The sequence below is a fragment of the Triticum urartu genome, chromosome 5 (genome assembly GCF_003073215.2).
Source record: "Triticum urartu cultivar G1812 chromosome 5, Tu2.1, whole genome shotgun sequence".
Classification (NCBI taxonomy): Eukaryota; Viridiplantae; Streptophyta; class Magnoliopsida; order Poales; family Poaceae; genus Triticum; species Triticum urartu.
In genome coordinates, this window is record NC_053026.1 from 521033624 (window position 1) to 521056854 (window position 23231).

Consider the following 23231-nt stretch of genomic DNA (forward strand, 5'->3'; position numbering starts at 1 on the left):
ACGGTGTGGGCCAGCCGCGCTTTTCCCTTGCGCTGGAGCCCCCGATCGCCCCCCAGTGCGCCGGGTTCGGCCTGCGGCCGTTGATGGAAAAAAGGACCGAACCGGCGCTTTTCGTCGTCCTGGAGACGCGGCTGAGACATTTTTTTGGCGCAGGCGCCGAAAAGATGATCTGAGGGCCTGTTGGGGACGCAACTGGAGATACTCTTATACGATCACACATCCTGTTTGAAATAGTACTCCTTCCGATCCTTTTTACTCTATACATTAGATTTGCCGAAAGTCAAACTTTGCTAAATTTGATCAAGTTTATATTAAAAATTATTTGCATCTATAATATCTAATAAATATAATATGAAGATATATTTCAAAATGAATCTAATGATATTGGTGCTGTTATGTAAATGTTTATAATTTTTTATATAAATTTGATTAAAATTGAATGAGATTGACTTCAGAACAATCTAATAATATGCAGAGTAAAAAGACCGGAGGGAGTACGTACAAGCTGCAGCGTGCTGTACAAACTTGGCCCAGGAAAACTGCAATAAATGGACGCGGAGATGAGGAAAGGCCGCGCCTCGCCTGCCTGCCTGCCTGCCACCGTGACAGGCGGCAAGTGCTCCGGCCGGTGGACGCGCGCGCACGGGGCCCACTGCTACAAGCGCAGGTCTACACCGTGCGACCAGAATCGCACGGCCTGGATCACCCGTCAAACCAGGCAATGACCACCCCAGCGGCGTCCGGGGGCGGGGAGCCCCACCGCCCACCTCGCCCCCGCGTGCCGCCGTGCAGGCGCACTGCCCCACGCCACGGGCTCACCACCGCCACCGCACCGCTCTCCTCCTCCTCCTCTACCTCCGCGCCATTGCGCCTCCCCAACATTTAAACAGCCAAACCAAACAAAAGCCACACACGCCGCCCCGTGCTGCTCCACTGTACCACCACCCACACAGTCCCACTCTCCCACTATCCCCTAGCCTCCAGCTGAGCCAGCTCCCCTCGCCGCCACGCCGGCAATGGCGCCCGCTTGCTCCCTCCCCGCCCTTCTCCTCCTCACCCTCGCGGTGCTGTCCCCCACCCCGGCCGCGGCGGCGCGGTTCGCGTGCAACGCCACGGCGCCGCGGGCCTCCACCTGCCAGGCCCTCGTCTCCTACTCCCCGCCCAACGCCACCACCCTGGCCGCCGTCCGCGCGCTCTTCCAGCTCCGCTCGCACCGGGCGCTGCTTGCCTCCAACGACCTCCCGCTCTCCACGCCCACCACCGCGCCGGCCCCGTCCCCGGTCCGCGTCCGCCTGCCCTGCCTCTGCTCCGGGGGCGCCGGCGCCACCTTCCAGCGGCCCACCTACAAGGTCCGCGCGGGCGACACGCTCGACGCCGTCGCCCGCGGCGCCTTCGCGGGGCTCGTCACGTACCGCGACATCGCCGCCGCCAACAACATCTCCGACCCCAACCGGGTCGCCGTCGGCCAGGAGCTCTGGGTGCCGCTGCCCTGCAGCTGCGACCCCGTCGGAGGGGAGCCCGTCGTGCACCTCACGTACGTCGCGCCTGCCGGGAGCTCCGTCGCCGGGATTGCGGAGGAGTACGGGACCACGGAGGAGACGATTCTGGCCCTCAACCGCATGCCCGACGCCAAGAGCCTCCTCGCCGGCCAGGTCCTCGACGTACCGCTCCGAGGTAGTGCCGCCACGAAGACCTCTCTCCCTTTTCTTGTTGCTGACTTGCCATTGCTCCAAGATTCAGCCTTTTTGCTATGCATTTTTGCCTCCTCTTTTTGTGTTGTTCAGTGATAAACCGTTAGAGATATCTCTTCCTTTTGCGATAGTTTGCTACTGATGGTACATTGTGCTTGTGCGATATGTGTACTTCTTTATTATTGGTGGATCCAACAAATTACAGGATGCAATGGCAGTTGCTGATGTGAAGCTGCATCTATCAAACATTTTCTGAACTCTTTCTAGGTTCTTTCTGCTGGTAAAAGTGGAGGGATGCCATGGAGATGCTTTGCCAACGCAAAGTTGAAAGTCCTATCTCTTTCCTTGATCCTCTTTGTAGATTGTAGTACGAGTAGTACTTTTTCACAGTGTCCCAAGGTTGCTTTTCAGATTGTTTGCCCTGAAAAGTTGTGCTTGTGATGGGCAAAAAGGGGGTTTTCTACCTTGCAAGTTGCAACACATATCATCATACCTCGGTTCAGATTCGAGTCTTGGATATGCTGCCACTTGAGTCTGAAGTTATGAACAGTTAACATTTCTCGCATGGTATGGTTGATTACAGGAGGTTAATCCATCTTCTTACTCTGAGAAAAAAAATTGGACCAAAAGAATTGTAGTACTACTAGCCGGGTTAAATGATCGTAGCAGGGCAAAATAATTCAGTCAAGAATCTGTCTGTCTTTTGATTTGCAAAGTCATTCGATATGTTCATACATATGCCACCTGGTTAATTTGCGTTCTCCGACTCATGACAATGCCTCTAAGTTGAGATGCTCGTTACAGTTTACTTTCTGCTCTTTATTTTTCTGAATTTAACTGAACTGAACATAACTGAACTGATGTCATCAAGCTAAGCCTGTCATGAACATTGTAACGCTTCTGCAAGTTAATCTTTCTAAATGCTGTTATATTTCTTTACGGAGGGAGTACTAGTTGTTTTCGAGCGACGTCATATACGTTCGAATTGTACAGATACTCATTCAGAGTTCAGTTTAGGGGTTCTGGTTTAACATAGTGTGACACTTGTGCAGCTTGCTCTTCTGCCATTAGCAACTCGGCCATCGACCGCAACCTCCGCGTCCCCAACGCGAGCTACATCCTGACGGCCAACAACTGCATCATGTGCGGCTGCAGCTCCACCAGTTGGCAGTGAGTACTTCCTGGGCCAGTCAGCTTCTTGTCGTCCCTACTAAATCATACTGTACATGCTACTGAAACTGACGAAACCTGAACTTGGCAATGCCCTGAAAAAATTCAGGCTGGACTGCCAGCCGACGCAAGGGTTGACACCCTCCTGCCCGGCGGCGAAATGCGGAGATCTGTTCCTCGGGAACACGTCGACGTCCGCGACCTCGGCCTGCGAGAGCACGACGTGCTCCTACGCCGGCTACACCAACGGCACCTCGTTCACCATCCTCGCCAACCTCACCACCAGCTCCGTGTGCAACGGTGAGCGCTTAGCCATTGGCTGTACATTGTCATTGTTGTGTACAAATGCCATTGTCATTGACACCGGCTTGTTGGTTGTGGCAGCTGCTGGGATATCGCCGGCCGCGCAGCCGGCCCACTCCTCGGCGTCCAGATTGGGGTCGCCGGCGCGGTGGTCGGAGCTGATCGTCGGGCTCCATGTCGCTCTGCTGTGCCTCGGGTTTCTGCGCCGTGACTGAGTAGCAATTCAGATTCTTGTCGCTGGACGTGTAGGTCGTAGCTCTGTCTTGTGAGTAATTTGAGACGCGCTGCATGTGCATGTGCGGCTTCGGTTTGCAGGATGTGTTAGAAGGCAGACGTTAGGGGAACACTCGCTCTGTGTTAGAAGGTGCTCGTAGATCAGATCGGGGCAGATTTGTAGTGCCGAACAGTATTTCCAGCGTTCTTGGTTTTGGCCTGGTGTTATCACTGTCTTGCTATAAAATGGGGACCCTCTTTGTTTTAGGATTTCGCTACAAACCGAATTTCAGGCTCTTAGCCATGACAAATCAAACGTTTTTTTAGGATGGCAATTCTTTTTAGCAAGCATGGCAGATCCTTGTTATGTTCAGTTTTTTGCAACGATTTGTTGTGCTTGTCAAGAGGGAATTTTCATCCTTGTGACAACTTGATTTGCCATAAAAGATGTTCGATTTGCTGTGGTTAAAATTTTTACGTCAGACTTTTAACATTTTCGTTGTTTTACATAATCCCGCCGATAGTTGCTGACTCCTACAGGAAACACGCGTTAAAAGAAATAGGCATCGAAAACATGACTGAAGAGTTACATAAAGTTGACAAAAATATAGCCCTCCAAAATGAGCAATTATTGCCCATCTATCTATCTATATGTGTACCAATATAAAAAGACTCAAATAGACAGATCCAAAGCATTTCCACCACCGTCAAATCATGTTATCTAACGGTTCAAATTGCTCCAATGTTGAGCACCAAACATGTTTAACGCTCTAATTATCCATCACCGCCATGGGTTATAAACACGTTTTGACTCAACGCTATCCCATGAAATTCGCCATGTAATTAATATCCTACCATTCACGTGAAAAAGTAACTGATATCTTATCGAATATCAACGTACAACAGATATATCTTACTTAATATAATGTGCAGCTAATATCATACCTAATATACTACACGTAAATAATATCTTACTTAATATCCGCATGCAATTAATATACTTCCAAATTAACGTGCATTGCACGTGTACATATTGACTAGTTCTAAAAGTTACTCCATCTTCATAAATAATGTGTGTGTGCACGCGCATGGCGTGTAAATAACCTAACTCTTCAAATTAAAACACAATTAGTAGATCATCAGAGTTCACATCGGCATATCTCGCACTAGACAAGTTTAGTGCACATGTTTAATACAAGTTCAATTGTAAACAATCGGCAAATATTACGGCTCATTTCAACATGTTAGTTCTCACCACATACATCAATGTTAATCTACTACAACAGATAGATACACAAAGTGGATACATATATTCTTCTTATCACATTACTAAAAGTGGATACATCAATATCATAATTTAGTATATTTTTCATATTATGTTTAACTAGTGTATAAATTTGATCAAACTTTACATACGACTTAATACATACTCCCTTTGTTCGGAATTACTTGTCTTGGATATGGATGTATCTAGAACTAAAATACGTCTAGATACATCCATTTCTGCAACAAGTAATTCCGAATGGAGGGAGTACCAAACATATGAAGTAAAAAATCGGAGAGGGTGTCATTTTGTGTGTTTACCCTTGATCATTTAGCACTCGATGCAACTAAATGATTAGATATAACCGACAAATTGAACGAGGAAAACATCAATATAACCTGCTTTGGTTGGGTTTCAGTTCCTTTTTTAGATGTTAAAAATACCATTTCCATGTGACGAACCACACATGCTCACTGACCAATTATAACCCTAAAGTGGGAAGGGGAAGATTTGACTGTGAAAGGAAAAGAAGAGCAAACCATCCAAAGAGGGAGAGCGAGGGTATTTCGAGAAGACCCCGCTTATCAACACCACACACATTCCGACAAATTTTATCTATACCAATATAAAAAGACCCAGATGGGCAGATCCAATTAATCTCGGTCATTAAATCATGTCAATCCAACGACACAGACTGCTTCAATGTCGAGCACTCAACACGTTTAGCATGCAGTTAATTTCATGTCAAATATAGTGCTAATCACATAATAACACGTAAATAATATCCAACTTAATATCCGCATGCAATTAATATACTTCCAAATTAACGTGCATTGCACGTGTATATATTGATTAGTTCTAAAAGTTACTCCATCTTCATAAATAATGTGTGTGTGCGCGCGCATGGCGTGTAAATAACCTAACTCTTCAAATTAAAACACAATTAGTAGATCATCAGAGTTCACATCGGCATATCTCGCACTAGACAAGTTTAGTGCACATGTTTAATACAAGTTCAATTGTAAACAATCGGCAAATATTACGGCTCATTTCAACATGTTAGTTCTCACCACATACATCAATGTTAATCTACTACAACAGATAGATACACAAAGTGGATACATATATTCTTCTTATCACATTACTAAAAGTGGATACATCAATATCATAATTTAGTATATTTTTCATATTATGTTTAACTAGTGTATAAATTTGATCAAACTTTACATACGACTTAATACATACTCCCTTTGTTCGGAATTACTTGTCTTGGATATGGATGTATCTAGAACTAAAACACGTCTAGATACATTCATTTCTGCAACAAGTAATTCCGAACGGAGGGAGTACCTAACATATGAAGTAAAAAAATCGGAGAGGGTGTCATTTTGTGTGTTTACCCTTGATCATTTAGCACTCGATGCAACTAAATGATTAGATATAACCGACAAATTGAACGAGGAAAACATCAATATAACCTGCTTTGGTTGGGTTTCAGTTCCTTTTTTAGATGTTAAAAATACCATTTCCATGTGACGAACCACACATGCTCACTGACCAATTATAACCCTAAAGTGGGAAGGGGAAGATTTGACTGTGAAAGGAAAAGAAGAGCAAACCATCCAAAGAGGGAGAGCGAGGGTATTCGAGAAGACCCCGCTTATCGACACCACACACATTCCGACAAATTTTATCTATACCAATATAAAAAGACCCAGATGGGCAGATCCAATTAATCTCGGTTATTAAATCATGTCAATCCAACGACACAGACTGCTTCAATGTCGAGCGCTCAACACATTTAGCATGCAGTTAATTTCATGTCAAATATAGTGCTAATCACATAATAACACGTAAATAATATCCAACTTAATATCCGCATGCACTTAATATACTTCCAAATTAACGTGCATTGCATGTACATTGACTAGTTCTAAAAGTTACTTCATCTTCATAAATAATGTGTGTGTGTGCGCGCGGCGTGTAAATAATCTAACTCTTCAAATTAAAACACAATTAGTAGATCATCATAGTTCACATCGGCATATCTCGCACCAGACAAGTTTAATGCACATGTTTAATATAAGTTCAATTGTAAACGACCGACAAATATTATGGCTCATTTCAACATGTTAGTTCTCACCACATACATCAATGTTAATCTACTACAACAGATAGATACACAAAGTGGATACATATATTCTTCTTATCACATTACTAAAAGTGGATACATCAATATCATAATTTAGTATATTTTTCATATTATGTTTAACTAGTGTATAAATTTGATCAAACTTTACATACGACTTAATACATACTCCCTTTGTTCGGAATTACTTGTCTTGGATATGGATGTATCTAGAACTAAAATACGTCTAGATACATTCATTTCTGCAACAAGTAATTCCGAACGGAGGGAGTACCTAACATATGAAGTAAAAAAATCGGAGAGGGTGTCATTTTGTGTGTTTACCCTTGATCATTTAGCACTCGATGCAACTAAATGATTAGATATAACCGACAAATTAAACGAGGAAAACATCAATATAACCTGCTTTGGTTGGGTTTCAGTTCCTTTTTTAGATGTTAAAAATACCATTTCCATGTGACGAACCACACATGCTCACTGACCAATTATAACCCTAAAGTGGGAAGGGGAAGATTTGACTGTGAAAGGAAAAGAAGAGCAAACCATCCAAAGAGGGAGAGCGAGGGTATTCGAGAAGACCCCGCTTATCGACACCACACACATTCCGACAAATTTTATCTATACCAATATAAAAAGACCTAGATGGGCAGATCCAATTAATCTCGGTCATTAAATCATGTCAATCCAACGACACAGACTGCTTCAATGTCGAGCGCTCAACACGTTTAGCATGCAGTTAATTTCATGTCAAATATAGTGCTAATCACATAATAACACGTAAATAATATCCAACTTAATATCCGCATGCACTTAATATACTTCCAAATTAACGTGCATTGCATGTACATTGACTAGTTCTAAAAGTTACTTCATCTTCATAAATAATGTGTGTGTGTGCGCGCGGCGTGTAAATAATCTAACTCTTCAAATTAAAACACAATTAGTAGATCATCATAGTTCACATCGGCATATCTCGCACCAGACAGGTTTAGTGCACATGTTTAATATAAGTTCAATTGTAAACGACCGGCAAATATTATGGCTCATTTCAACATGTTAGTTCTCACCACATACATCAATGTTAATCTACTACAACAGATAGATACACAAAGTGGATACATATATTCTTCTTATCACATTACTAAAAGTGGATACATCAATATCATAATTTAGTATATTTTTCATATTATGTTTAACTAGTGTATAAATTTGATCAAACTTTACATATGACTTAATACATACCTAACATATGAAGTAAAAGATCGGAGAGGGTGTCATTTTGTGTGTTTACCCCTGATCATTTAGCACTCGATGCAACTAAATGATTAAATATAACCGACAATTGAACGAGGGAAACATCAATATAATCTGCTTTGGTTGGGTTTCAGTTCCTTTTTTAGATGTTAAAAATACCGTTTTGATGTGACGAGCCACACATGCTCACTAGCCAATTATAACCCTAAAGTGGGAAGGGGAAGATTTGATTGTGAAAGGAAAAGAAAAACAAACCATCCAAAGAGGGAGAGGGAGGGTATTCGAGAAGACCCCGCTTATTGACACCACACACATTCCGACAAATTTTAGTTAGCAAATAAGTCATACTCGCTATATCTCATCAGGATATTTATTAAGTCTATATGTTCTACGACACACCAAGATTCTTACAGCTATTGAAATAAACACAAACACACTATAGTATATCTAAATAGTAGAAAATAATCCTTCGATGTGATTTGCCATATCTTATGATTTCTTATATTTAAACATAATCATGAAAAACTTTGGTTAAAATTCATCTATTTTGACAAAACTAGGCCCTGAAGTTGCATAATAGTGAACTTTGAGCAATTTTTTTGCTTTCCTATGTTGTTAGATACAACGGGGAAAATATTAGTTCAGATTGTATGGCAAAGATCTTATTAAAACTACTTAAGATTTTGTGACACATGGACTTATAAAAAGATTAAAAAAAACTTTAGTATGAACTAGTTGTTTCTTTTACTATGCAATGACATTTTGATATCATTTCTGAGAGAATATTTTTTAACTGGTTTGCCACAACCTTTGATGTTGTCTTATGCAAGACATTGCAAAGAGTAACCAGACAGAGCTGAAAGAGACTCGAGGGATTTATACATTGGAAATAAGCATCAAAATGGTGTTTTTGATGGTCTTTGTTGAATCATTCACTCACCATTGGAAGAAAAGCTTGGGTGACGCCTACACCACACACGAGTTCGAGTGGTATTGATTTTTTTAGCCTAGAACCCATCTGGGCCGTGGGCCTTTAGGTGAAACATCTAAAATAATATGCATTTAATCTCATCTTGTATATATGGTTCAAAGATCAAACATTAATCACCGATATAACCTTACACGGGACAATTGCAAGTACATTTTCCATCTCCAATACCCCTTTCGAGGAAAACAAATTACCATACAATTATGTCGCCATGGCTTCCATTTGAATCGAGTTAGTGCCTCATAACCCACAAGTATAGGGGATCGCAATAGTTTTCGATAAGTAAGAGTGTTGAACCCAATGAGGAGCTAAAGGCAGAACAAATATTCCCTCAAGTTCTATCGACCACTGATACAACTCTACGCACGCTTGATGTTCGCTTTACCTAGAACAAGTATGAAACTAGAAGTACTTTGTAGGTGTTTTTGGATAGGTTTGCAAGATAATAAAGAGAATGTAAATAAAAAGTAGGGGCTGTTTAGATAAAGACACAACTAAGTTAGTTTTAGTAAAGAGCTTTTTGTTACGAGAAAGTTATTTGTCCCTAGGCAATCGATAACTAGACCGGTAATCATTATTGCAATTTTATATGAGGGAGAGGCATAAGCTAACATACTTTCTCTACTTGGATCATATGCACTTATGATTGGAACTCTAGCAAGCATCCGCAACTACTAAAGATCATTAAGGTAAAACCCAACCATAGCATTAAAGCATCAAGTCCTCTTTATCCCATACGCAACAACCCCCTTACTCGGGTTTGTGTTTCAGTCACTCACACAACCCACTATAAGCGAATCATGAACGTATTGCAACACCCTACAGCGGGGATCCCTCACGCTTGCGCGACACGGAGAGCACCATAGGACAGCACCATAATAAAACATGCAACTCAAACCAATCACGATCATCAAATAGCCCATAGGACAAAACGGATCTACTCAAACATCATAGGATAGCCATACATCATTGGGAAATAATATATAGTGTTGAGTGATAACCCACAAGTATAGGGGATCGCAACAGTTTTCGATAAGTAAGAGTGTCGAACCCAACGAGGAGCTAAAGGTAGAACAAATATTCCCTCAAGTTCTATCGACCACCGATACAACTCTACGCACGCTTGATGTTTGCTTTACCTAGAACAAGTATGAAACTAGAAGTACTTTGTAGGTGTTGTTGGATAGGTTTGGAAGATAATAAAGAGTACGTAAATAAAAAGTAGGGGCTGTTTAGATAAAGAAACAATAAAGTAAATATAGCGAGTGTGGAAAAGTGGTGGTAGGAGTTGTGAAATTGCCCCTAAGCAATTGACTACTTTACTAGACCGATAGCAAGTATTATGTGGGAGAGGCCACTGCTAGCATGTCATCCCTGACTTGGAATTCTATGCACTTATGATTGGAACTATTAGCAAGCATCCGCAACTACTAATGTTCATTAAGGTAAAACCCAACCATAGCATTAAGATATATTGGCCCCCCTTCAATCCCGTATGCGTCAATTTCTATGCTAGGTTGAAGCTTCTGTCACTCTTGCCCTCCAATACATAGTCCTATCAACATACAACTAACCCTATGGTGTGATCCACGCGCGCGCTCATATGATGGGCACCAAAGGACAACAACATAACCACAAGCAAATTAAATCAATCATAGCAATTCATCAACCACCGATAGGACAACGAAAATCTACTCAGACAATATAGGATGGCAACACATCATTGGATAATAATATGAAGCATAAAGCACCATGTTCAAGTAGAGGGTACAGCGGGTTGCGGGAGAGTGGACCGCTGTAGATAGAGGGGGGAAGGTGATGGAGATGTTGGTGAAGATGGCGGAGGTGTTGGTGAAGATCGCGGTGATGATGATGATGGCCACAGCGGCATTCCGGCGCCACCGGAGGAGAGGGGGAGAGGGGCCCCCTTCTTCCTTGACCTCCTCCCTAGATGGGAGAAGGGTTTCCCCTCTGGTCCTTGGCCTCCATGGCATGGGAGGGGCGAGAGCCCCTCCGAGATTGGATCTATCTCTATGTTTCTCTCTGGTTCTGCGTTCTGTCCTGGCTCTGTTTCACCGTTTCGTATATATATGGAGATCCGTAACTCTGATTGTCCTGAAACCTTCGCCGTGATTTTTTTTCCGAATATTAGCTTTCTTGCAGCAAAAGAAGAGCGTCAACCGCCTTCGGTGGGCTCACGAGGGTAGGGGGCGCGTCCCCCTGCCTCGTGACCACCTCGGGCACTGGTTCGCATTGATTTTCCTTCCGAATTTTCCATATTTTCCAAAAATAAGCTCCGTCCGTTTTTATCCCGTTTGGACTCCGTTTGATATGGATATTCTGCGAAACCAAAAACATGCAACAGACAGGAACTGACACTAGGCACTGGATCAATATGTTAGTCCCAAAAATAATATAAAAAGTTGCCAAAAAGTATATGAAAGTTGAATAATATTGGATGGAACAATCAAAAATTATAGATACGACGGAGACGTATCAGCATCCCCAAGCTTAATTCCTGCTCGTCCTTGAGTAGGTAAATGATAAAAAAAATTGATGTGGAATGCTACCTAGCATAATCTTGATCATATGTCTAATCATGGCATGAATATTAAGACACGAGTGATTCAAAGCAATAATCTATCTTTTGACATAAAGACAATAATATTTCAAGCATACCAACCAAGCAATTATGTCTTTTCAAAATAACATGGCCAAAGAAAGTTATCCCAACAAAATCATATAGTCTGGCTATGCTCTATCTTCACGACACAAAATATTCACATCATGCACAACCCCGATGACAAGCCAAGCAATTGTTTCATACTTTTGACGTTCTCAAACCTTTTCAACTTTCACGCAATACATGAGCGTGAGCCATGGGCATAGCACTATAGGTGGAATAGAATGGTGGTTGTGGAGAAGACAAAAAGGAGAAGATAGTCTCACATCAACTAGGCGTATCAACGGGCTATGGAGATGCCCATCGATAGATATCAATGTGAGTGAGTAGGGATTGCCATGCAACAGATGCACTAGAGCTATAAGTGTATGAAAGCTCCAACTGAAACTAAATGGGTGTGCATCCAACTTGCTTGCTCATGAAGACCTCGGGCATTTGAGGAAGCCCATCATCGGAATATACAAGCCAAGTTCTATAATGAAAATTCTCACTAGTATATGAAAGTGATAACTCAAGAGACTCTCTATATGAAGAACATGGTGCTACTTTGAAGCACAAGTGTGGTAAAAGGATAGTAACATTGCCCCTTCTCTCTTTTTCTCTCATTTTTTTGGGCCTTCTCTTTTTTTTGGCCTTTCTCTTTTTTTATATTCTTTATTTATTTATTTATTTTATATTTTTCGACCGGAGTCTCATCCCGACTTGTGGGGGAATCATAGTCTCCATCATCATTTCCTCACTGGGGCAATGTCCTAATAACGATGATCATCACACTTTTATTTACTTACAACTCAATATTACAACTCGATATCTAGAACAAAGATATGACTCTATATGAATGTCTCTGGCGGTGTACCGGGATGTGCAATGATCTAGCGTAGCAATGACATCAAAAAAACGGACAAGCCATGAAAACATCATGCTAGCTATCTTACGATCATGCAAGGTAATATGACAATGAATGCTCAAGTCATGTATATGATGATGATGAAAGTTGCATGGCAATATATCTCGGAATGGCTATGGAAATGCCATGATAGGTAGGTATGGTGGCTGTTTTGAGGAAGGTATATGGTGGGTTTATGGTACTGGCGAAAGTTGTGCTGTACTAGAGAGGCTAGCAATGATGGAAGGGTGATAGTGCATATAATCCATGGACTCAACATTAGTCATAAAGAACTCACATACTTATTGAAAAATCTATTAGTCATCAAAACAAAGTACTACACGCATGCTCCTAGGGGATAGATTGGTAGGAAAAGACCATCGCTCGTCCCCGACCGTCACTCATAAGGAAGACAATCAATAAACACCTCATGCTCCGACTTCGTTACATAACGGTTCACCATACGTGCATGCTACGGGACTTGCAAACCTCAACACAAGTATTTCTCAATTTCACAATTACTCGACTAGCATGACTCTAATATCACCATCTTTATATCGCAAAACTATTGCAAGGAATCAAACATATCATATTCAGCGATCTATAAGTTTATGTAGGATTTTATGACTAACCATGTGAATGACCAGTTCCTGTCATCCCTCTAAATAGATATAAGTGAAGCACGAGAGTTTAATTCTTTCTACAAAAGATATGCCCGTGCTCTAACAAATATAAGTGAAGCAAAAGAGCATTCTACAAATGGTGGTTGTCTAAGTGAAGAGAAACAGGCAATCCAAACTTCAAATGATATAAGTGAAGCACATGAAGCATTCTATAAAGCCATACTCAAAAGATATAAGTGAAGTGCAAAGAGCATTCTATAAATCAACCAAGGACCATCTCATACCAGCATGGTGCATAAAAGAAAAGTAAAAACCTAAATACAAAAGACGCTCCAAGACTTGCACATATCGCATGAACGAAACGAATCCGAAAACATACCGATACTTGTTGAAGAAAGAGGGGATGCCTCTCCAGCATCCCCAAGCTTAGACGCTTGAGTCTCCTTGAATATTTACTTGGGGTGCCTCGGGCATCCCCAAGCTTGAGCTCTTGCCTCTCTTCCTTCTTATCACATCAAAACCTTCTCAATCATCGAACACTTCATCCACACAAAACTTCAACAGAAAACTCTGTAAGATCCGTTAGTATAATAAAGCAAATCACTACTCTAGGTACTGTTGCAAACCAATTCATATTTTGTTTTTGCATTGTGTCTACTGTAATATAACTTTTTCATGGCTTAATCCACTAATATAAATTGATAGTTTCATCAAAACAAGCAAACTATGCATCAAAAACAGAATCTGTCTAAATCAGAACAGTCTGTAATAATCTGAACATTCACCATACTTCTGATACTTGAAAAAATCTACAAAAATTAGGAAAAATAAACAATTTGTATAGCAAGACAGTTCAAGAAGAATCAGAACCATTTGACGTTCCAGCTAAAAATGTAAAATTGCGCACTACAGCCAAAGTTTCTGTCCTGCACCGTACAAACCATCAAGCAAATGTAAACATCCTAAAGGCAAACCTAGGCACATTATTTTTATAATACAATGGAATTGTACAAGGGGATAATTATTTTTGTTGAAAATTTTCTGTAATCAAGATTCACAAAGTTGCCGTGAGCATGAACAAAGTTCAAGGAGCTCTCCCACTTCAACAGTGCTTGTCTTTCTCATTTTCACTTTCCTTTTTGAAAAGTTTTGGGTTCCCCTCTTTATTTTTGTTGTTTTTAAACTATATGAAAGCACTCAACAGAAATAAATGACTCTCTAAAACTTCCGGGTTGTCTCCCCGGCAGCGCTTTCTTTAAAGCCATTAAGCTAGGCATATAGTGCTCAAGTAGTGAATCCACCCGGATCCCAAGGTATATCAAAGCCAATTTTAATTAACAATGATTTGTAATTTAGTAGTGAGCACAAAGCAACATATATCAAGCAATGATGAAGTCTAACTCTCTTCCTATGCATCGGCATGTCATAAAAGAACAATTCATGCACACCTAGTAAAGGCCAATGCATAGTATAAACAGTTTCTTGCAATTTTATCATGTTGGAAACATAGAGAGGTGGAGATATGTAGCGACCCGACCCGAATGGGTCAAGTCTCTATGCTTAAGTGTCATCCCTGGATCGGTATGCTGACACACACAGTACTCAAGGATTTATAACAGAGGTAAATCACATGTATAAGTAACGTAAAATACTATTACCTCAAATCCAAAATAGCGGAAGTAACCAGGTTGTGGATTCCCATCAACACCAACGGCAAAGTTGAGTGTAGAAATCGTAACCCTAACGTATCACTTACTCGACGTAAGAAACCTGCAACATGAGACGTTGCAGCCCGAAACGGGTCAGTACATTGAAGGTACTGGCAAATTCACACCATAGAGAAAATTATGAACAATGGCTATCACTATATGCATATATGGCTGGTGGAAAAGCTCTATGGTTATAAGGCTTTTGCGTAAAGCCAATTTTTCCCTACTGCAAAGGAATAAATTTATTTAACTATCATGGTGGTTGTTGAACATTGAGAATGGTTGACAGCATTCTCAATCCCAATTAAGTAACATCATTAAACCCAACAATATTCATTTAAAGTAACATGATGAGATCAACAGGATAATCCAAGAACTAGATACTCAAGATGTCCATAACCGAGACACGGCTAATCATGATTAGTTTATACACTTTGCAGAGGTTTGCGCACTTTTCCCCACAAGACTCGATCGCCTCCGTTTGGTTTCTCGCACTACAGGGTGTTTGAGAAGACGGATGACCGAGACATAGTCTTTCAGAAGCGCTAGCACCTTACGATCGGGTAGACCGTACCACCTACATCCCCTACATCTGCTAGTCTACCACTGTAAGAGTTCGCACAACTTAGTCAACTATGCCAGAGCCCATAATGGCTTGTGGCTGCACACGGAAGTTTCTAGTTTGAAAAAATCTCATGATCCCTTTGAGCCTGGGTGGCGGTCCAAAAGAAAAACAGGCAAGTCCTGGAAACCAGGTGCCTCAATCCACCCAGATGTGTGTTTAAGTTGCCACCTTAGATAAACCATTAATTAACAATCTCACATCTGTCATGGATTTCACTCACCCAATCCACATCTACGAGCATAGCATGGCAATATAAGCAACGCACAGAAGTAACTCCCAAGGGTTTGATATAACAGGGCAATAGGTACTACCTCATCTACTTCCCATCCCACAGTTTAATTAGATCATAATCATGCAATGTGTGAAGATTGATCTAATGCAAAAAAAACTGGGTATGGAAGGGGATATGATCAAAGTGTGAACTTGCCTGCAATGTTGATGAAGATGATTCGCACTCAAAACTCTTGATAGATCTACTCGTCACACTCCGGTCAATCTATCGTAAGCAAGCAATAGTAAACACACATAAGCAATCACTCAAAAGATCAGAAAGATCGAAAAAGACAATTCGGAAACATCAAAACCAAGCAAATAACTCTTGCAACATAAAACAATTTCTAACAGTACCAAAATTATGTGAATTTGGCCTTATTAGAATGTTTAGGTCAAGAGCTTCGATTTGCAAAAAGAATCAACTCAAACGGAGTTACGGATAAAAAGATATGATCAAAAGAAGTTTGAATTCAAATCTGATCTAATTCAAATTTTAAAATTTTCAAAAACATGTTTGGGTTGGATTACTGGATAGAGGACATCATAACGAAGAAGTGGGCGTTGGTTTCGTTGGATTTGGGCAAACGAGTAAAAAGTTATGGCTATTTGAAAAATCAGGGCCAAGCTGTTTTACGGAAGAGAGAAAAAAAATAGCTACGGGCTAGGGTCTAACGTATAAATACGTAGACTAATTGATAATCTAATTATTCTATCGTATTAGTCTAAAAATAATAAACTACGGAAGGATAAGAAGAAAGAAAAAAAATAAAGAAAGATACCTTTATAAGGCAGAGAAAAGACAACTTTGGAGAGTGGAGACAACTTCCAGAAGTCGCGCCGGAGAGAAAAAATATATTTTTCTTAAATAAATCTAGTCAAACCAAAATATTGATTTAACCCGAATTGGATGATTTTTGAAGGCTCTATGGGTCTATATTTATTGGTGGAAAAGAGGCTTAGGGGTCAAAGGCTAGGCAATGTGGGACTAAACGTAGACGAAAATATACGAAACAGAGAAGAAAAGAGGCGATGGGCCTAAAGGCCTTCGGCCGGCCACGCGGTGCAGTTTCTTTTTTTTTGCCGGCCGTGCGGTTTTTTTTACAGAATGCGATAAACTGAAAAACGAAAATAAAATAAAACTTTATATAGGCATATTATATATCAAAATTTTCAGAAAAAGATTTTCTACAATATGAACATTTTTCTAGCATTAAATAAAATACACACAAATTCTAATAATTCAAAGAGTGCTACCGGTCTATTAAAATCCAACAAAAATCATTTTAAAAATACCAAAATGATTTCAAATTAATTTTTCTCCAATTTTCTAATGTAGGGAATCATGTTACCCTAATTTCCATATATTTTATTTTTGGAGAAAAATAATTTGAATAAAACTCAAATAAATCCAAATTGAAAATTTATTCCAAAAGGACTTGAAATTGTTCCTTTGAAACTCCCAACTCATATTTCATAATTTGAAGAAGTCATTTTATCTTCTCTCGTGAAAATCATTGAGTTGCATAAAGTTTCTGAAGTGGAAAATATTTCCCAATGGAATTCAAATATTTTTCAAACACCCTTTTCATTTTAAATGGAAGAAGTCATGTCATCTTCTCTCTAGGGTTTTGTGTTGAAAAGAATTTGAATTCATGGAGATCATAAAAGCAAATATGAAAGTTTGGGAAAGTCCTTTTATTCCCTCTCATTTAACTTTCAAAAGTTTCGAATTCACTCACTTTCAGACAATCAATCAAACAATCAGTCAAATCTATCTATTTATTATAACATTCCAAAATTTAGAATTTTGGGATGTTACAAACTACCACCATTAAATGAATCTCGTCCTCGAGATTCGGAGAGGCTAGCAAGAAAAAGGTTAGGGTTTGGGGGTCTCCTCAAATTCCATCAATCATCACCGGGGTCTGGGTGCTACCACCCTTAGAAGCATGGTTACAGCTCCATCGAAACTCATATACTTCATCCATATTCTTGACAGTGTCGGTCTTCTTAGATCTTCAGGATAATTCCTTATCCGGGCTCTTCCGGTAGTGGCATAACCTTACCACAATTTTTCTATCCTTTCATCTTGGTAAGGTTCTTCCGAGATTGGGTCTTCTTAGCTGACGGGTCTGGCGCCAAAACTAAACAACTATCGATATCTCATGGTGGTCAACAATTTATGGTTTCTCCTGCAGGAAATGGGTCTGGGTTGATCCTCACCGTATAACCTACGGTTGGCAAAGCTGCCTTGTACAAGGGAAAAATACCCATACCATTCTAAGGCTTAAACAAGGTTTTGATCGTCATCTCTCCACTATAGGTAAGTCACTCAGATTTACCATCCCATATAACAAGGCGAATAATAAGAGTAAGTCGGTATGGTGATCAATCCATCCCGCACCCAAATCATTACCTTGTATACGGTTTAGCGAATCTCGCATTGTAACACTCGGTCATCCTCACAAGCATTGCAGAATTTCTCTCGTCGACGAACCAAGTTCGAAATAATCCATTGATTCTGCAAGCCAGACAAACATCTATCGTTCCTTCACAACTCTCAGGTTTTGCGTAAACTCCTATAAAATCGTCTGTCGACAAAGGTATATCCATTTCCAGGGTTTTTCCTTCAGCAAGAATGTGCTTGCTTCTTGGCAGGTCCTAGGGCCTGTGGGTTATGGCACATCTCATCACTTGTAGTCCTTGGACTTATCATCGGGCAACCGATCATTATTCCAACTTCCAACTTCCTAGTATTCTTAAATCCATCCAATTGTACTGTCTTCATTCCGTCTATTGGCACCAAACTAGGACATGATTACTCAGACTCATCATGGAATTTTCCATTGATCCATATTTCCAACATCATACCTCCTTTATATCCAATAGTAATTTATCTCTTCATCCTCGTGGGATATCCCTCATACCGAGATAAAAACTTATACTTATGAAGTCCATATTCCACTTCGTGGAACATCATTATCCTTTCCGCGGTCAAGCGTCCTTACAGGGGAATATTGGCCATCTCTGCATGGCACTTCTTCAACTGGGAAACGTGAAACACATCTTGAACTCCTGACAGTCCTTCCGGTAACTCAAACTTGTAGGCCACTTCTCTCATATGCTCCAAAACTCGGTATGGTCCTACAAATCTCGGGGCTAACTGTCCCTTAACTCCAAATCATTTAACTCCTCGCAGAGGGGTCACACGAAGACATGCTCTGTCTTCAATTTCATAGACTACCTCCTTGAGTTTTTGAGTCTACATAACTCTTCTGTCTGGACTGAGCTACCTTCAGTCTATCTCGAATCAACTTAACATTCTCTTCTGACTCCTTGATCACATTTGGTCCAAACAACTGACGGTCTCCAACTTCATCCCACATACTCTTGGGGCATCACACATATCGAGACAAAACTCATATTCATTTTTGTTCGAAATCCACTCAGTGGAGTATCCTTATCTTTTCCAGGGGTCAATGGTTCTTAAAGGGTACTACCACCCTTAAAATGCACAAATCTTCCATAGAACATATTTCTCATATCCTCAGAATGGCCAAAATCCTTCTTCATAGAGTAACAACTCATAAAATCCATATCGGTACCAACGATGCAACTTTATTCACTCTCAATTAATTACAATCTCTCGCTTTTCCATTACATGTCTCAACTCAACACCTCAAGAAAATGTTCTCACTTCTACTACTCCATTACTTTTGTTGCAAACTCAACTATCTAGCACAAGTTTCCTTCTCCTTGGGGCATTCTCTGGCAAAGTGCCCTGCTCCATTACCACTAAAACATATTACTTCTGACAAGTATCGAGGTTTCCTTTTTGGGAAATTGTTGAGGTAGTGCCCTGACTCCTTGCACCTGTAACAGGTGATATGACTCAGGTCCTTCCTGGAATCCAATCGGTTTCTCTTCCTGGACTTTTCTATTCCAATCAGGGCTTCTATTTCCTATGGGTTATATTCTACTTCCTCTGTCGAGAATTCTACTAGATCCCCATTCAAACAATTTTAGGAGATGTGTCCTTCTTCTCCACATGAATAGCATGACTTGGTGTAGGGTTTAATTGGGTCTTCTTTAGGCATGTCCTCCATCACAACTTTTTCTAAAATTTCCATGAGGGCTCCTTTCATTACTTCTTTCTTCTGCTGGATGGTTCGTTGTACCATGGGGTAAATGTGACACTGAGTAGGATAGTGGGTAATCCCTTCACACAAGAAACAAGTAATCTGCCTATTTGGGCATTCTTCAACTGGGTGACTTCCTTCATAATTAGGGCATTCATCCTTGTGTTCTTTATGGGTGTGTCCGATTTCTCCACAAATCTTGCATGCACCATGTTTCTTCATATCCTTTCCATAAGGTTTCAACTTCTGGGACACAAACAGAGACTTTGGCAAAGTCAACTTAAATTCTTTCCAAGTGGTTACTCTTTGCCATCCATTCATGGTTTGGTACATCCTCCACCAAGTAGCAGCACCTCTTTCAAAGCACAGAAGAGCATGCTGGGTCATATCATGTCCAACTATAGGGTTATTCTCCATGTGATCCTCCATGTTCTGAATCCATCGGTCTGTCTCTAACTGACCCATCGGTCCAGAAAATACAAGCTCATCTCCATTCATCCGCTATTGGGTCCATGTGGGTTTGGGGTAAGATAAGAGAGAGGGAGAGGGACACACAATACAAACAAAAGTTTTGAAAAGACAGATTTTATTTGTGGCCGTCGGGAAAAACATCAAACAAATGACAGCTCACAAACGTTGCATCTAACGTAGGTATATAACAGGGGTTTGGTCTTCTAAAGGTCAATAAATCTTCAACGTCTCCAAATTCTTCAAACCTTGTTCATGCCTCCAATGGCTTCTTCCGATCATGCTTGTCTTCTCAAGTTCTTTTGCCAGATCATCTCTGTTGACGTGAAATCTCTCATGACATCCTTTAATATTCTGGAGTTGTATTTCAAACTTCTAGGTTTCAACATCCTTCACATGAACCATGGTCATACTGTCCTTCAGTTCTTGACAATTCTCCGGTATCTCGAGGTTGTAGCTCCTCCAGCTTGGCTACTCTCATCTTCAGGATCCTGAGTTCCTCATGAAATACTTCCTTGTCTAATACGACTTCCTGGAGCTCCATTTTAAACTTCTTGATGTACTACTCCAGATCCTGGTGATACACCGGCTAAGGTTAAAACTTCATCTTGCTGATAGGTGCTCCATCAGCCTTCTACCATTTAATCCTTCCATGCATATGCATGCTTAGCTCAGCTCGGTGACCACAGTATCAATGGTGATGACATCACGGATAACCGTGTTTCTGCCCTTGTCATTGCCATGAGCTATCTTGCCAGTTGATATCTCCTGCCTTAGGGTTTTCTTGACAAAACTTTGAGTTCCCAACTCTCCATGTTTTGGTCTTTCTCCAATACACCTTGATCTCGGGTATTGACAACTTCCATAGTCTGCCAAGTTCCATAAGGGTAGCCTTCCTAGGTCATACAAATCTGGGAATTCTTCAGAGCCTTCCAATTCTACTTGTCTTCGGCCTTCAACCGTTGTAGTTTCCATTATTCAGATGCACGGAAAATACTCTTCATTCCGAAGTGGCCTTAGTTGTCCGATATCTCGTACTTCTTGGGGTGGTCTCATCAGTCGAATCTTCGTGTGGTCAAAAGGGGAAAGGGGTATGGTCTCACTAAAGGGAATTTTTGAATAAGCTCAGAAGAGAAGAGAGGTAAAAGATCTTTTTGAAAGGGAAAGTTGTAGAGAAAAATCTTTGCTATGGGCTTGCCAGTTTCTAGGGTCACGTCCTATAGTCAACATGTGCTCTGATACCATCTTGTAGCGACCCGACCCGAATGGGTCAAGTCTCTGTGCTTAAGTGTCATCCCTGGATCGGTATGCTGACACACACAGTACTCGAGGATTTATAACAGAGGTAAATCACATGTATAAGTAACGTAAAATACTATTACCTCAAATCCAAAATAGCCGAAGTAACAAGGTTGTGGATTCCCATCAACACCAACGGCAAAGTTGAGTGTAGAAATCGTAACCCTAACGTATCACTTACTCGATGTAAGAAACCTGCAACATGAGACGTTGCAGCCCGAAACGGGTCAGTACATTGAATGTACTGGCAAATTCACACCATAGAGAAAATGATGAACAATGGCTATCACTATATGCATATATGGCTGGTGGAAAAGCTCTATGGTTATAAGGTTTTTGCGTAAAGCCAATTTTTCCCTACTGCAAAGGAATAAATTTATTTAACTATCATGGTGGTTGTTGAACATTGAGAATGGTTGACAGCATTCTCAATCCCAATTAAGTAACATCATTAAACCCAATAATATTCATTTAAAGTAACGTGATGAGATCAACAGGATAATCCAAGAACTAGATACTCAAGATGTCCATAACCGGGGACACGACTAATCATGATTAGTTTATACACTCTGCAGAGGTTTGCGCACTTTTCCCCACAAGACTCGATCGCCTCCATTTGGTTTCTCGCACTACAGGGTGTTTGAGAAGACGGATGACCGAGACATAGTCTTTTAGAAGCGCTAGCACCTTACGATCGGGTAGACCGTACCACCTACATCCCCTACATCTGCTAGTCTACCACTGTAAGAGTTCACACAACTTAGTCAACTATGCCAGAGCCCATAATGGCTTGTGGCTGCACACGGAAGTATCTAGTTTGAAAAAATCTCATGATCCCTTTGAGCCTGGGTGGCGGTCCAAAAGAAAAACAGGCAAGTCCTGGAAACCAGGTGCCTCAATCCACCCAGATGTGTGTTTAAGTTGCCACCTTAGATAAACCATTAATTAACAATCTCACATCTGTCATGGATTTCACTCACCCAATCCACGTCTACGAGCATAGCATGGCAATATAAGCAACGCGCAGAAGTAACTCCCAAGGGTTTGATATAACAAGGCAATAGGTACTACCTCATCTACTTCCCATCCCACAGTTTAATTAGATCCTAATCATGCAATGTGTGAAGATTGATCTAATGCAAAAAAAACTGGGTATGGAAGGGGATATGATCAAAGTGTGAACTTGCCTACAATGTTGATGAAGATGATTCGCACTCAAAACTCTTGATAGATCTACTCGTCACACTCCGGTCAATCTATCATAAGCAAGCAATAGTAAACACACATAAGCAATCACTCAAAAGATCAGAAAGATCGAAAAAGACAATTCGGAAACATCAAAACCAAGCAAATAACTCTTGCAACATAAAACAATTTCTAACAGTACCAAAATTATGTGAATTTGGCCTTATTAGAATGTTTAGGTCAAGAGCTTCGATTTGCAAAAAGAATCAACTCAAACGGAGTTACGGATAAAAAGATATGATCAAAAGA

At 40.8% G+C, this 23231-nt stretch overlaps 1 protein-coding gene across 1 annotated transcript; it reads left to right on the forward strand.

The window, feature by feature from the left end:
- The first annotated feature begins 876 nt into the window (after positions 1-876).
- Positions 877-3644, forward strand: LOC125556548 (chitin elicitor-binding protein-like). Its single transcript, XM_048719260.1, has 4 exons — positions 877-1674; positions 2744-2861; positions 2971-3161; positions 3246-3644. Exons 1-4 carry the CDS (start codon positions 1017-1019, stop codon positions 3377-3379), a joined length of 1101 nt encoding a protein of 366 aa, XP_048575217.1. The 5' UTR covers positions 877-1016; the 3' UTR covers positions 3380-3644.
- The last annotated feature ends 19587 nt before the right edge of the window (positions 3645-23231 follow it).

Bases quoted from the DNA above. Each gene is read 5' to 3' on its own strand.
- LOC125556548 (XM_048719260.1), top strand. From the start codon at position 1,017: ATGGCGCCCGCTTGCTCCCTCCCCGCCCTTCTCCTCCTCACCCTCGCG. The intron at 1,675-2,743 runs GTAGTGCCGCCA...ACACTTGTGCAG, and splicing joins CCTCGACGTACCGCTCCGAG to CTTGCTCTTCTGCCATTAGC. The intron at 3,162-3,245 runs GTGAGCGCTTAG...TGGTTGTGGCAG, and splicing joins CACCAGCTCCGTGTGCAACG to CTGCTGGGATATCGCCGGCC.